Here is a 14,223-nt window from a genome sequence, read left to right on the forward strand (position 1 = left end):
CTGGAAAGTGTGGCGAGAGGTCAACTGGTTACCCCTCTGCTGCTTCTTTGATCTATCACATTTTCACCCCGATATTGGACTCCCATGTCTTTACAAAAACAACACAGAAGCCCACTGGCGAATCCTGCGGTGAGCGCTCTGGAGATGTCATGGCACACAGCGGGCGCGAAGGCTCTGGTGGCACCCAGCTCCAGTTAAGCAGAGAGGTAAGAAGCTGCAGAACAGGGCTTTGCTTGGTGCTCCCTCGTTCCCAGATCACACATCTGTTTCCCATTCTTTTTCTCGAGTCACCTCCTAAGTCACAAGCCACCCCTCCTAAAGCAGTCTCGGAAAAAGACGGGGTGAGATTGGGAAGAGGACTACGGTAAAACAGAAGCTGGTTTGTAAGCCTGGCCATGACAGAGGGATCGTAGAACCTGCTGGGACTATCAGGCCTAACTTCCTACCTGCATGTTGGCTAATTCGAACTAATTCAGTTTTGTCAGCCAAGTTTGAACCCACCGAGTCAGCCAATTCTGGAAGGATAGTTGATACTGTCATTGTCTGGCTTCAGCGGCCAGTTTTGGGATTATGCACACATGCTATGAAATGTTGTGAGGGTCAATTTGCAGATCTCTTCTTGAGTTTCTGTCACCTTCTGCTCATTGGTCTCGAGTAGGGTGCTTGTTGGAGGCTCTGGCCTGCCCAGTAAGCATTCACTGTGCCTTGCTTCCAAGCCTCTCTCCTCTTAGGTTTTCTCTTACAGAGCGGATATTTAACTTTGTTTAGTATACGCTCTCCGTCTGTCTTAGCTACTGTTCCGTTGCTGTGAAGAGGCACCATGACCAAGCCAACTTATAAAAGGGAAACTTTAACTGGGGCTTGCTCACAGCTTCCGAAGGTTAGTCCATGATCATCATGGTGGGCAGCTTGGTAGCAGGCAGGCGTGGTCCTTGGAGCAGTACCTGAGCGCTTGCATCCTAATTCACAGGCAGACAGGAGATTGAGAGTAGAGGTGGGGGGGGGACTTTTGAAACCTCAAAGCCCACCTCCAGAGACACACTTTCTCCGACAAGGCCACCCTTCCCAGTCCTTCCAAAGCAGTCGACTAACTTGGTGTCACGCATTCACGTGAGTCTCTAATGGCTCCTCTCATTCAAACTACCGCACCATCTTTATGCTAACACCTCTTTTCTTCTTCTCCTCCTTCTTCTTCTTCTTTTTTATTTGGTTGTTCTAGATAGGGTTGTAGGGCCCACAGACTACCCCTCCTCCCGGGGTTCATCTGGAGAACAGTTTCTGCCCGAATGTCTTGTTGAAGTTTTCGGCTAAACATCCCGTTTGTTCTTGGGTTCCCTCTGCCCTCACTGGTGGTTAGCTTAGAAGTTTTGTTTACTCTTGAGCCTGGTAATTTCCCACCTGCCTGGGGGGATTTCCATTGTGCAGCAGCTAGGTATATAAGTTTTTTTTTCTAAGTTTGAATAAATGGCATTCGACATTCTCTTCTCACGAATGGCCCACTCTCTTGTGTGTTACTTTAATCTCCAGCCACTTGCCCGGCTCGCGCACAGCATAGTAGCATGAACTGTATGGTAGAGAGTAACACAGGTATTACAAGGCTTTCTCTGTGTAGCCCTGACTATCCTGGAACTCGCTCTGTAGACCTGGCTGGCCTCAAAGTCAGAGATCTGCCTGGCTCTGCCTCTTGAGTACTGGGATTAAAGATGTTCACCACCATTGTTCAACCCCACTAACATTTCGTAATAGGCCTTAAATTAGTTATAAAGTATACAGTTAGGACTTAAAAAAAACTATTGGAAGCCGGGCGGTGGTGGCGCACGCCTTTAATCCCAGCACTCGGGAGGCAGAGGCAGGCGGATCTCTGTGAGTTCGAGACCAGCCTGGTCTACAAGAGCTAGTTCCAGAGAAACCCTGTCTCGAAAAACCAAAAAAGAAAAAGAAAAAAAAACTATTATAAATAACTTCACCTTGAAAAGGGAACCTAGTCCAGTCATGTAAATTATAAGTGTTGACATTTAAACATTTATTTTTCTCAACTTGTGTGTGTGCGCGCGAGTGTGTGCACATGCATACTTTACTTTCCTGCCTTTCTTTGTTTCTTTTACATTTATCTCTTCCTCTTTCCACTCTACAGCCTCCTTCATTCCCATCTCTGCTAGATTAGAATTCATTCATTCCATATTAGATGTGGTTGATCTCACAGAACTATAAAGTATAGATCGGAACTCCCCAAATTGTAAAAGGATTCTAGGAAGCTCGCTCTGACCTGTCACCTTCTATGCTTGGGTTGCCCAGGGTTTTGCTGTGTTTTGGTTTACTTAGCCCGGTGGCTATGACAGGTGTTTCCTGTCACTAATGTTGGTTTATGTTCATCCACTAGTGAAGCAATGTCCTCGCTCATCATCCCCTCGTATTTCAGGCCCCCCTTCCTTTTGTTTCTTCTTGTTCTTGTTCTCCCCTCTCCTCTTCCTCTTCGTCCTTCTCCTCCTCCTTTTCCTCCTCCTCCCTTTTCTTCTTATTCTCTGAAGACAGGGTTTCTCTGTGCAGTGCTGGCCATTAGGGAACTCGCTCTGTAGACCAGGCTGACTTTGAACTCAGAGATCCAGCTGTTTCTGCCTTCCAGGTTCTGGGATTAAAGGTGTATGCCACTACCACCCGGCATATTTTTCTTATTTTTGAAGTAATTCATTGTTAGGGTCTAGACTGGGAAACTCCATTAATTTTTATTTGGCTGGAAATGTGCCTCATAGATATTCTGGAGAAATGAAATTACTCTGTATATAAGATACGGTTATACTTTTAAGGTTGACAGCCTGTTCCCATTTCTGGGTTGGAAGTCTGTATTCTCTGAATTTATGTCTACACCCTCATTAGATTCTTTGACCAGGCTGTGTGTAGGCTGTGGTTCCCGTTGTGTTTAACCTGCTTGCACTCTACGTATGCCCATGATTTCTGAAGTCTTTTGTTGATAGCAGACATTTTGTAGTTTTTAACTCAGCGTCTCTGTGTTCTCTTTTGGAAACTCTAAATGTGTGTGTGTGTGTGTGTGTGTGTGTGTGTGTGCGCGCGCGCACGCGTGTGCATGTGTGTGCATGTGTATGTCCCACATTCTGCGTCTTGTGTCCTCTTTCTCAAAGTTTCTATCATTTTGACTCTGCTATATTTTTGACTTTGATGGGGAAATTTATTTTGTTCATAGTTACTACTAGGCTAGAGCTAGGATGTGTTTCTTAATCCTGTTTTGTATTTTCTAACTTACTATCCTTATTTCTTCTCGGTCCCATTACACCTACTCTTTTGTGTTGCTGTTGCTGTTTTGAGGCCAGGACTGATACGTGACTGATACGTAGATCAGGCTGATTTCAAACTCACAGAGATCCACCTGCTTCTGCCTCCCAAGTGCTGGGAGTAAAAGCGTGTGACACCATATCTGACCACTCTTGAGTTTCTTGTTTGGTGTTTGAGACAGAGTCTTGCTGTGAAGCGTAGGCTGGGCTTCAACTCCTGGGCTCAAGGGACCCTTTGACCTCAGCCCCCCTGCACAGTTGGCTCTGACTAGTCGTTATTGCTTACAAACAGTTGCTGCTATCCTTTCACTGGCCACTCGGAAGTTGTGAACTGGTTTCAGTTTTCTAGGAGTTATGCATATATTTTCACCTACAAACCTGTTCCTCCCACCATCTAGAGCTGCAAGGGAGTCACACCATGCCTTCATCCGGTAATTTGGCATGCTTCTTCTCCCAGACTTTCAGCTAAAAGCCTGAAGGTTTCCCCAAGCCCTCTGCTGCTCTTCACCTCTGTCCTTTTGTAACCACTTCTCCATGTAGCTTCTCCATGCATCTCGAGATGCACTTTTTTCTTTCTTTCCACCAAATATATCTGTCACCCACTGGGGATTTCTCCCCAGTTTCTTTTCAACCTCAGAGTCCATATGTCCCATTTTATCATGTTTTAAAGTAAATCCAATTATTCATGCATAAAACGAACTATTTATTAACCAGATAAAGTTCAGATACTCACTCGACTGTATTAACTATGTGTCTTGAGCATTCGAGAAGCGATCCCTCATCTGCTACCCACAGTCACAATTCTTGAGGTCAGAACTGTCAAGCTGCCTTCTCTCAGGGCATTTAGTATTAAGGTAGTTCTCCAGGACTTCTTTTGATGGTGGCATCCTTTAATGAATGCCTTATGTTTCGGTTGATTTGTCTAGCGGACACAGCTAGTTTTGAAGGCAAGGGTGGACATCTACCACCTGGGGGCAGTGTTGGTCATTTTTACAATTCCTTGGTGGCTGGAAATGTCAACTTGTTTAGCTCCTGATAGGCAAATATACATCCTCTAGGGATTTCCAGCTGAGGTCGTTAGGGTTCGGCCATGTTTAATCTCTTGCTGGGACTGCCCAGAAAACCGGCAGGCAATCCATGTCTGTGGTCTGTCTTCAAGTCATGCCCACACTATATAAATCTTCCTACTTGGGTTTTGGCTGAAAGACTAGGAGGCCCAAAGGTTCTGAGGCTGCAAGATGACGGCGGTTCCAGCTTCCTTTACCACTTGGGGCAAGACTTTGACCTGGTAGATCAGATCTGTCAAAATTTCATTCTCTGGGTCAACTCTTTCCCTTTATAGTCTTTTGTCACAGAGGAGCCCAGGAACCTTGGAATTTGTTGCAAAAAAAAAAAAATCTTCAAGAAGAATCTACCAGAGAGTTGAGTAGTGTACCTGTGGGGCAGGTGAGGGGTTGGGGTGCAGTGAGTATTAGAACCTTTGACTCAGAAAAAATCACGTGTTCAGGTTGCTGCATAAGCGTACCCCCAGTACAAAACTATGAAGGTCTCGACTTCTGGAGACATTCAGGTCTTCAGAATAGGGGAGTGACATTTTAGTTTGTCACGGGACCTCAGGAGGCAGAGGCAGGTGGATATCTGTGAGTCTGAGGCAAGCCTGGTCTACAAATGGAATTCCAGGACAGCCAGGCTGTTACACAGAAACAAAACAAAGCGAATAGATTGATTGGGATGCTAGTGAGCTAATGCGTTCCCATGCACAGGTGTAGCTCAGTGGGAGAGTATGTGCTTAGCGTGTGTAATGCCTGGGTTCCACCACACACCACCCCTCCCCCACCCCAGTGCTAACAGAGTTAGCTTGTTTTGGTGTTGTCCAGCTTCTGTGAGCGTGTGACTGGAGCTGGGGCTGATTCACCATGGAATGTCTCATGCAATATTCTCAGAGCCTCAGGGGCAGAAGTGCATGAAGACGAGGAATTCAGGCCCCAGAGAGGCATCACTCAGTCACACTCCCTGAAGTTGTTTCTGTTCTTTATCTCCTGCTTCCTCCTGCTCTGGATGTTCAGCTCTCTTGTCCTGTGTGTATCTGAGCATTGTTGGGCTAACCTGCAGAGTGTAGACAGCTTATATACTCCCACAGTGTTGTACGCTGAGACCCTGGGGCTGCTACCATTGGGTGGGGACCATCAGGCCTCCAGTACCATAGGGCACATGTATATAAGGTGACCTCACACCTTCACATCATCACGGAGCTTGTGAGAAACTGGAAGGCGCCCAGAATGCTGGCTTCTGGCTCTCTCCTTCCCTGGACCCCTTCCCATGCTCTGTCATGAACTCCTTGCTTTGGTTTTGCTTTGCACCCCTATGATCTGAACATGAACTATGACCTCATCTAGTGGAGGACCTTTGCCTGGTGGGTGCCCCTCAGCTCTGGGTGCTGTGTATAGGAGTGCCCCATAGATGTCCTATGAGTGTTGACTGAAAGAAACGTGGGCTGAGAGTGGGGGGGGGTGAATAAGATGGAGGACATGCAGGAAAGAAGAGGTAGGAGCTTTAGAGGTTCTTTGCAGGTCGCTGACTCGAGAGTGAGCAGATTTGGTGACTCCATGCTAGGCCTTAATAATGGAGGGGGATCGTAACGAATCCATGAGTAACCAAAATGGTTGATCATTTCTTTAGTTTTGCAAGGTGCTGGAATTCGGGACTTCTTGTGTGCCAGCAAGTGTTTCTCCACTGTGCTATATCCTTAGCCTAGGATTGTTTCTGACATTGCATAAACAGCACAGGAAGCCATTCTTTTGCACTGGCACAGTAGATAAGCTAAAATTCCCAAAGAGCCGCACGTATGGCTCAGTCCCTAAAGCATTTGCTTTGCGAACGCAAAGACATGTGCTTGGTTCCTAGACTCCACATAGAAATGCCATGCACGGTGGTGTGTGCTGTGTGTGCTTGTCATGTCGGAGCTGGGGAGACAGGAGAATTCCTTGGGCTTGCTGGCCAGCTAGTCTAGCCTAACTCCTAAGTCCTAGGCCAATGAAGGACCCTGTCTCAGAGGGGATGAATGATGCTCTGGAAGATGACAGAAGTTACGCTCTGGGCCTCCACGTGCAGACTTGTACGCATGTGCATCACTCCTGCCTGACCATGCACACGCACACACCCACGGCCCTACATACGCTTAAATGGAGTTACTCATGCTAAAGTTCATGTCACAAAGATGAAACGGGGCTGCTAATCTGATCTTCAGAGGAAGCAGCCAGCAAACAACCATGTGTCCCACCCCAGGCTATTCTTAGCGGGGTTGGTGGTGAAGCTCCATCCACATTCTTCCTTGCACACAACAGGAAGCTGAAGGGGCTTGGGGTGCACCACTGTTGTCATTTACCCATTGTTCTTTATTCCTGTCCCTATTTTACAAGAAGAGGGATTTTGAAAAGATAATCTACCTTTTGAATTTTGTCTTTGCTTTTCTCCAGCTCTTCTCTGTCCATATAACCTACTTTCTCTGCCTGGCCCATTGGAAAAACTGGTGTATTTCACGGAAAGAGAGATCAAGAATTGAAAATAAAGCTGGTTGAGATCTTTACGTTGTTGTGATTTTGTTCTTTCATATCTAAGTGGATTGGAATTCTTCGCCTCTCTTTATGATGTGGAGTGGGAGCCAAGATAGATAAGCACACCTCTGAAAACTACCCAATGAGCCCTGGAGGCCTAGAGTTGCCAGTGACCCCTGCCTCCTTTCTGGCCTTGTTGCCGCCAGGCAGAGTGAGAACAAGTGCATCTAGCTCCGGGGCTCGAAGGTTAGGGAAGAATGCTGCTGGAAGAACCAGTGCTGAGAAGCAAGACAAGCCCCAGGTTCCCTTCCTGCAGCTCGTGGCCTGCACCATGAGGCTTCCAGGCCTGGATTCTGCTGACTTCAAAGCCAGACTCTGGAAGGGGAAAAGTGTGGCCAACACTGCCTGGATGACCCACGTTCTCACAAGTGAGAGCCCCAGGAAAGAAACTTGTGGACACAGGGTGGGTAAGGCTCACCCTTCTTCCAGTTTCAGAAGGACAACCTAGGCCTTAGGCTGTCTTCTGGAGGAAGGGCCCCACGTGGCCTCTCACTTGGGCAGTAGAAAGTGCAATTTCGCCCCATCTGGCTGATTCTGCTTCATGTGCACATCCAATCAAAAGAGGAAACAGGGGCCGTGTGGTGTTTCTTTATTTGGAAATAAAGCCAGAGGCCAGATTGTAGCTCAGTGTTACAGTGCATGGTAAGCATACAGAAGAACTTGGGTTTTCTCCCTAGTGAAAATGAGAGAGAGAGAGAGAGAGAGAGAGAGAGAGAGAGAGAGAGAGAGAGATCATACTTTTATTATCGTTAAAAGACATTTCTTAGGAAGCAAAGATGGTAGAGGGTCCCATGGCAACCAGTCACAGAGAAGCCGTCTGTACTGTCTCATTCATTTGTTCGACGAATATCTACTGACTGCGCAGTATGTGCCGGAAGATTCTGGGTGCTGGAAGCACAGAAACTGGCATCTTTTTTCCTTAGATCTCCCACTTCCAAGAAGAGAGAGAGAAACACACAAAAAGCTCCTATCCACATGCTACAGAACATAGTGAGGTCAGAGGTTGGACGTGGGTGAAAGTGTTGAGTCCATGGAGGTGACAGAAAAGACCTGTGGCTAAAGGGCATTTGAAGAGGTCTGAAGGAAATGGAGGGAGGTAGTCTGCGTGGATTGTGGATTTCTAGGACAAAGTGATCCTGGCAGGACAGCTAGTACGTGTAAAGGTCCTGAGGTAGCAGTATGCCTGCTGCTTGGAGGACAGGAGCCCAGTGTGGCTGCAGCCTGAGAAGAATGAGGGTAGAGAAAACACATCCCTGAGGAGGCAAGGCTGGAGCAGGTAGACCCTTTCCCCCTTTCTCTTACACTCCTTCCCTTTCTCCTTCTCTTCTCTTTTCCGTTTCGAGACAAGGTCTTGCTACATTGTCCAGCTGGCAAGAGGTCCTTCTCCCTCAGATTTCCAAATAGTTGGAATTATAAGCATAACCCTCTGTCCCTGGGCAGCATGGTGTTTTTCATACTGGACTGTGCACATATGTCTTCTGGGAATGTGGAAACGTGCCGGGTGTAAACCTTAAGTCTGTGATGGGGTCTGGCATTCCGCATGTCTCAGACTTCACAGAAACAGACCATGCTGTTATGAGTTAGGGGAGGAGACGCTGGCGTGTTCTGAGTTCAGATAGACCTCATCTGACCCTTGTTTTCCTTTTCTATCCTACTTTTCTTTCTTTTTTAAAATCCCTGATAAGGGGGATGGAACCCAGGGCCTTGCACATGCTAGGCAGTAGCTCTACCACTGAGCCACAGCTCCAGACAGCTCCAGCCCTTAGCTTCTATTTTAAACAAGCTGCATTAGGTGACTAGGCCATAGAGAGAAGGAGTGAACACAACTAGAAATCCACTGAATGATAATTAAAAACATTGTTGAGACAGGCAGAGCTCTGTGAGTTCAAGGCCAGCCTGGTGAGTTCCAGGACAGGCTCCAAAGCTACAGAGAAATCCTGTCTCGAAAAAACAAACAAACAAAATGTTGAGTGTGGTTCATGTGGGGGATGAGTGAGGTAGGGGGTGAGGGAGGGTGAGGGGTATTATTCTGAAGTTGATCCCCTGAGCAGGGTGCCAGGGGGGTGCTTGCTGCCATGGTACTACTGCTGTGTATGAGAGAGGAGTCCAGGATAACAAGGGGATAAGCCTCTTGAAGAATGAGAAAATATATTCTCCTTCCAGATCAGAATCTGGAAGCCCAGTGTTTGAGAAAGAGTCTTCAGGATGTTGTATATCCAAGAAGTTGATTAGACATTTGAATAGGGGCTGCGGATGCACTCAGTTGGTAGAACATTTGTCAAGCATGCTTGAAGCCCTAGGTTTGGTTGCCAATATCCCGTTAACAAAGTATGGTGACATATACCTGTGATATTCAAGAAATATAGATAGGGAGGAAGGCTAGAAGTTCAAGGTCATTCAAGTCTGAGGCTGACCCTACCCCCAAACACCAAAACCAAAACCTAACATCTGAATACGGACTGAAATTGGAGGAAAAGTTCTGGTTCCAGGTTCCAGCTTAAAAGTCAGAGAATGAGAGCTAATTCTTGCCTCCAGGGACCTGGAGGGAAAGTTGGCAGTTGGAAATTGACATGCTAGCACTTTGAGGGTGAGGAGAGAAAATGCAACCAGTGCAGGAATGAGATGTAGAAGCTGGTTAAAAAAAAGAGCTTCACATTTTAGGAGTATCTCTATGTCAGCTAGCAATGGCTGCGTTAGAAAGCGAAGGCTGTTTGAGATTTCTTCCAACCGTGCAAATTGCCTGGAAGATCTTTTGTGCTGAGGGCGAGGCCCTCAGACCTGGTATAGAGCCTCAAAGCTGGTCCTGGCTATGAGCTAGCGCTATCTCTCCTCTCTGTGGACTCGCTGCTTCCGGAAGGCATGGCAGCTGGGAAACAAAAAAGTGGTACTCAGGGCTGCTGAGGCTTCAGGGTCTATCCAAAGACTGTCAAAGCATCACTTTTGCCAGGTCCTATGGAGTAAAGCTAGGTCAACCCAGACTTAGGGGGAGGAAGGCTTGATCCTCATCTTTTTAGACGGTTAGGTGCATGGAATATTGAATTCATGCTAAGCACAAGTTCTGTAACTGGGCCACACCCCTAACTCAGCCTCCTTGTCCCGATGGAACAGGAAAATTCCAAGTACACACTAGAAGGGGAAGTGTTGGCGGGCATCTCTCAGACTGCCTGGCTGAGCCAGATCTTTCTCCTGCTTGTCATTCTATATGTCCATTTCAAAAGAGGATTTGATGGTGTAGTTGGGGGTGCTGGGTGTTACCTTCTTCTTCCACTAGTCAGCCACGTGTTCTTTTGTAAGTCTCTTTTACTAGTTTGGACTGTTTCCTTATTTATTCCAGCACTGTATAACCTTTTGTTCTACTATGTTTTGTTTTTGGCCCTCGCCAAGTTTTAGTTTTGTTTTGCCTCTTAAGGCGGAGTCTCTCAATACTGTCCAGGCTACTCTCAAACTCATGGTCTCCAGTGAGTGAATTCTGCCTCAGCTTCCTGAATAGCTGGCACCCCACGGGTGCTCCACTGTGCCCAACTAGTTAGAGACAAGTGCTTGACTGAGGGCAGGCAGGGCAAGTGCCTGCCCTCCTCTCTCCGCAGCTCATCCACAGTATCCCCCCTCCAAGGGAATGACCTATCCACAGCTGTCAGCCAACAGGAAGGAGTCTTTGCCAGCCCAAAGAACTCAACAAACCAGTTTTTGAAAATCCCCCACCCCTAGTGTTTGTTTTTGTTATGTATTCATTTCTTGGTTGGTTCTTTGAGAAAAAATCAACAAGATAGACAAACCCTTATCCAAACTAACTAAAAGGCAGAGTGAGAATATTCAAACTAGCAAAATCAGAAATGAAAAGAGGGATATAACAACAGACACGAGAAAATCCAGAGAATCATTAAGCCATACTTCAAAAACCCGTACTCCAAAGAATTGGAAAACCACTTCTTAAGTACTTAGTAGAGACACATTTCTTTTTAGTCTTGATTCTTCAATAATAAAACCTTCCTCTCCATGACAGAGCTGATGGCGCATAGTGTTAACCAGGCCAGCCGTGTTGTGGACATTGATTTTAGTCTTCACCATAGCTTCCCACCAACCCCAAGCACCAAAAGTTTCCAGAGTAAAAAGCTACACCTGCCAGGACAGGGGTCGGCAGCTGGGTAACGTGAGTAACTGTCACCGGACTTGAAAGCCAGCAGGCTGGTTCATCAGCCCTTTAGCCCTCCAGGGGTCAGTTCTGTGTGAGTGGCGTGGTGGTACAGGCCCACACCATTGGGAGAGGGGTTTGGTCTCAGGAGATCACCCAGGGAGGAAAGATTCGACTTCAGTCTCTGGAATGCTGAGCCACACCATCTGTGCTCTTGGCTCTCCTTAGTCGCTTTTCCAATCCGGTCCTTCCTAGCTCTGAGCGCAGCCGACGTCCCAGGTCGGGAGCCTGGGCAAACCAAGTACTTGCCGCTGCAGCAGCGAGCGGGGAAAGTTCTCTGATTTGCACAAAGCGATCGCAGAAACCCAGGAACCTGAAGTCGAGAGCGAGGGCTGGCCTGACAGTGGGAGCACAGCAACCCCACCCCCAATCCCTACCCCCACACTGCGCGCACCCCTCTCCAGGCCGGAGAAGAGGTGGGGCCGGGGCAGGCTCAAGGAAACGCTTCCCTGAAGCCGGGGAGTAGTGGGTGGTGGCCGCGGGGGCGGAGCCTGGGCGGGGCGGTGGAGACTCTTAGGGGCGCCCAGGCTCCCGCACCCGCGTGGGGCGTCGGGCGAGATGGCGGCGCGCAGCTTGGGCAGCGGTGTGGGGCTACTGCTGCGTGGCCTGCACGGGCGCTCCGGACAATCGGGGTGGTTGCTGAACTTGTCCCGATCGACCGCCACTCGGCTTCTAGGCAGCGTTACCCCGGCAGCGCAGCCAGGCTCGTACCCTGCATTGAGCGCTCAGGCGGCCCAGGAGCCAGCCGCTTTCTGGGGACCTCTGGCCCGTGACACACTAGTTTGGGACACCCCCTACCACACTGTCTGGGACTGCGACTTTAGGACGGGCAAGATCGGCTGGTTCCTGGGAGGCCAGTTGAATGTATCTGGTGAGTGGGTTGCTGGGGACCAACTCAGTCCCGCCGAGACTCGGGAGGCCCCCTGTCAATAGCAGCTGTCCCTAGGCCGTGGTCCCTTTCTCCAGTATGCTTCACCACCCACTCTAATCCTTGTGCCACGTCACCGTGTTCTGCATCCCACCCGGCTAGAGATTGCTGCCTGCGGAGCACCAGCTACGCGCCCAAACCTGCAGGGCTGGCTCAAGCGGGAAAACTTGAGGATAGCAGGTTGGAGGTCAGAGTGGCCTACTCAAGCGCAGATTCTGGGGGCACTTTCTTCAGACTTTAACCTCAAAGATCTCCAGCTCGGTGGGCACACAGTTCACGACCAGAGATAGGCCTCGGTAGAGAGAACAAATGCTCCAAGAGGCCAGACTTTTCTGCTCAGGAGCCTCTAGGTCAGCGGGATAAATGCACTGTGTAGGTTGTTACCATCAGCTACGGTGCTAGGGTGCTAGCTAACGTTAGCGGCTCCCCTGGGGACAAGCCCTGCAGTGTAAACAGTGCCCTGGTGGGTGCAGGAAGAAGAAAGCGCCAGCCGCTGGGAGGGAACTGCTTATCTCCTCCCTTAGGGGTGCGTGGGCAGGAAGTTCTGGGTCTCAGAACTGCACCCCAAGAACAAACGTCTGCAGTGTCAAAGGCAAGTAACCCCAGCATGCTAGAGGTTGAGTCGGGAGGAGCAGAGCTAAGCTGACTGAAGGCCAGTTTGGGCCACGTAGCCTCCTCCTCGTTCTCCAAGAGACACACCAGTCGCTAGGTGTCTGTTTCCTGATGAACCTGGATTCCCTACTGCTAAGGTTGGAGGCAGGGGCGTACACAGCTCACTGAGGCACTGAGTGACCCAAGAACTGAAGGAGGGGCTGGAGAGGCAGGCTGAGCCTCCGGGGCACAGCAGGGGTTCAGGGACTTCTGCCTCCAACGGGGTGGGAGTGAGGGTTGGGTGGGTCAGAGATGCTTCAGAAAGGAATCGAAGGTCATCAGGCTTTGTTCAAGGACCAGAGTTAGAGGCGGAATCTGTTGTCTGCCGGGTTCACTGGAATTAAATTTGGCGCATCTCAATGTCCCCATTTGTAATTAGAGTAATACTCACTTGTTAAGCTGGCAATGCTAACAGCGCTGGGAGGTACTGAACCTTGTCCAGGCTTAATGGTAATCAATAAGCCGTATCAATTCTGATTTACTATATTCATAAGTTATAGGTAGTGTCTTTTTCTTTTTTGTTTCAAGGCACAACACCTTAAAGAAACTTTGGACCAGTCCTTTTTTTTTCATATTATATTTTACTTAACAAGTTTAATTTAAATGAGTCTCTTGCTAGATAAGCGTTGCCTTTAGACTTGAGTCAGCAACATCTTGAACTTGGGGGAAGAAGTTCTTGGATCTGCAGAACTGATGGAATGTGCCTTTTAAGTGAGTAAAGTAGCCTGCTGCAGGGGAGGGCAGAAAGCTACAGCTTCTTTGGAAACCTCCCAGGGCTAAGAGGCCAAGGGCACTGGGACACCCAAGCTTGCAGCTGATAAGGATTGCTATCGACCTTCTGGTGAGGCTTGGGTGTGGTCTTCAAGGGATTCTTTGGCCTCTGTTCTTCCACCTTTAGAGCTGTGTGAGCCAGAGGCTGAGCTTCAGTGAGCTGACCTGCGGGAAGGCAGCTTCTCCACATGCCCAAAGGCCTGTCTGTCAGCAGCATCTTTGTCCTTTACCAGTCTGCAAAGCCCAGAGGTCACAGTGTGAAAAGGGGACAGACTGCAGCTGCCCTGGGAGTCACCTAGAAAGTTGTGAAGTGGTTGAACTGTTTGGGCCTGATCTGGTTGTCACATGCGATAGTGCCAACTTCTTCCAAAAAGTCTGGAGTGACACTATTATCCTTTCAGGGATCTCCAGACTGATGAATGCTTCTCAAAGCCTGGTACTGGATCAGTAGCCTTCTCGGGGAGCTTTTAGAAATGCAAATTCTGGGGCCCCTTAGGTTTAGAAATCGTGTGGCTGGGCATCTTCCAGCTGCAGGTGCTGGAAGTAGATTTTGGAGGTTTCAGCTATTTTTCAGCCTTTTGCGCTACATTGACCTCTCAATTCTTACTGTGCTGGGCTTCCCATGTTTCCTTATATGTGAACTAAAGAGAGGAGTGTGTTCTGGACCCCGGTGGTAGTTATCATTGCTCCATACTTTCTCTTTAGTGGTGCTGCAGGCTACAAGACCATCTCTTACCCTCGGAGGTCCTAGGTCAGGACTCTGGACAGGGCCCTCGGGGG

At 48.6% G+C, this 14,223-nt stretch overlaps 1 protein-coding gene across 1 annotated transcript in view; it reads left to right on the forward strand.

Moving 5' to 3' along the window:
* Window positions 1-11,597: 11,597 nt before the first annotated feature.
* Acss1 (acyl-CoA synthetase short chain family member 1) overlaps window positions 11,598-14,223 on the forward strand; it is a 47,153-nt gene continuing 44,527 nt past the window's right edge. The window contains exon 1 of the mRNA XM_041670667.1: window positions 11,598-11,964. Coding sequence (XP_041526601.1) covers window positions 11,652-11,964 — 313 coding nt within the window. The 5' untranslated portion in view covers window positions 11,598-11,651. The remainder of the gene's footprint in view (window positions 11,965-14,223) is intronic.

Source organism: Microtus oregoni, unplaced genomic scaffold (genome assembly GCF_018167655.1).
Source record: "Microtus oregoni isolate MIOR12 unplaced genomic scaffold, Mior012 000020F_ref0000438, whole genome shotgun sequence".
Taxonomy (NCBI): Eukaryota; Metazoa; Chordata; class Mammalia; order Rodentia; family Cricetidae; genus Microtus; species Microtus oregoni.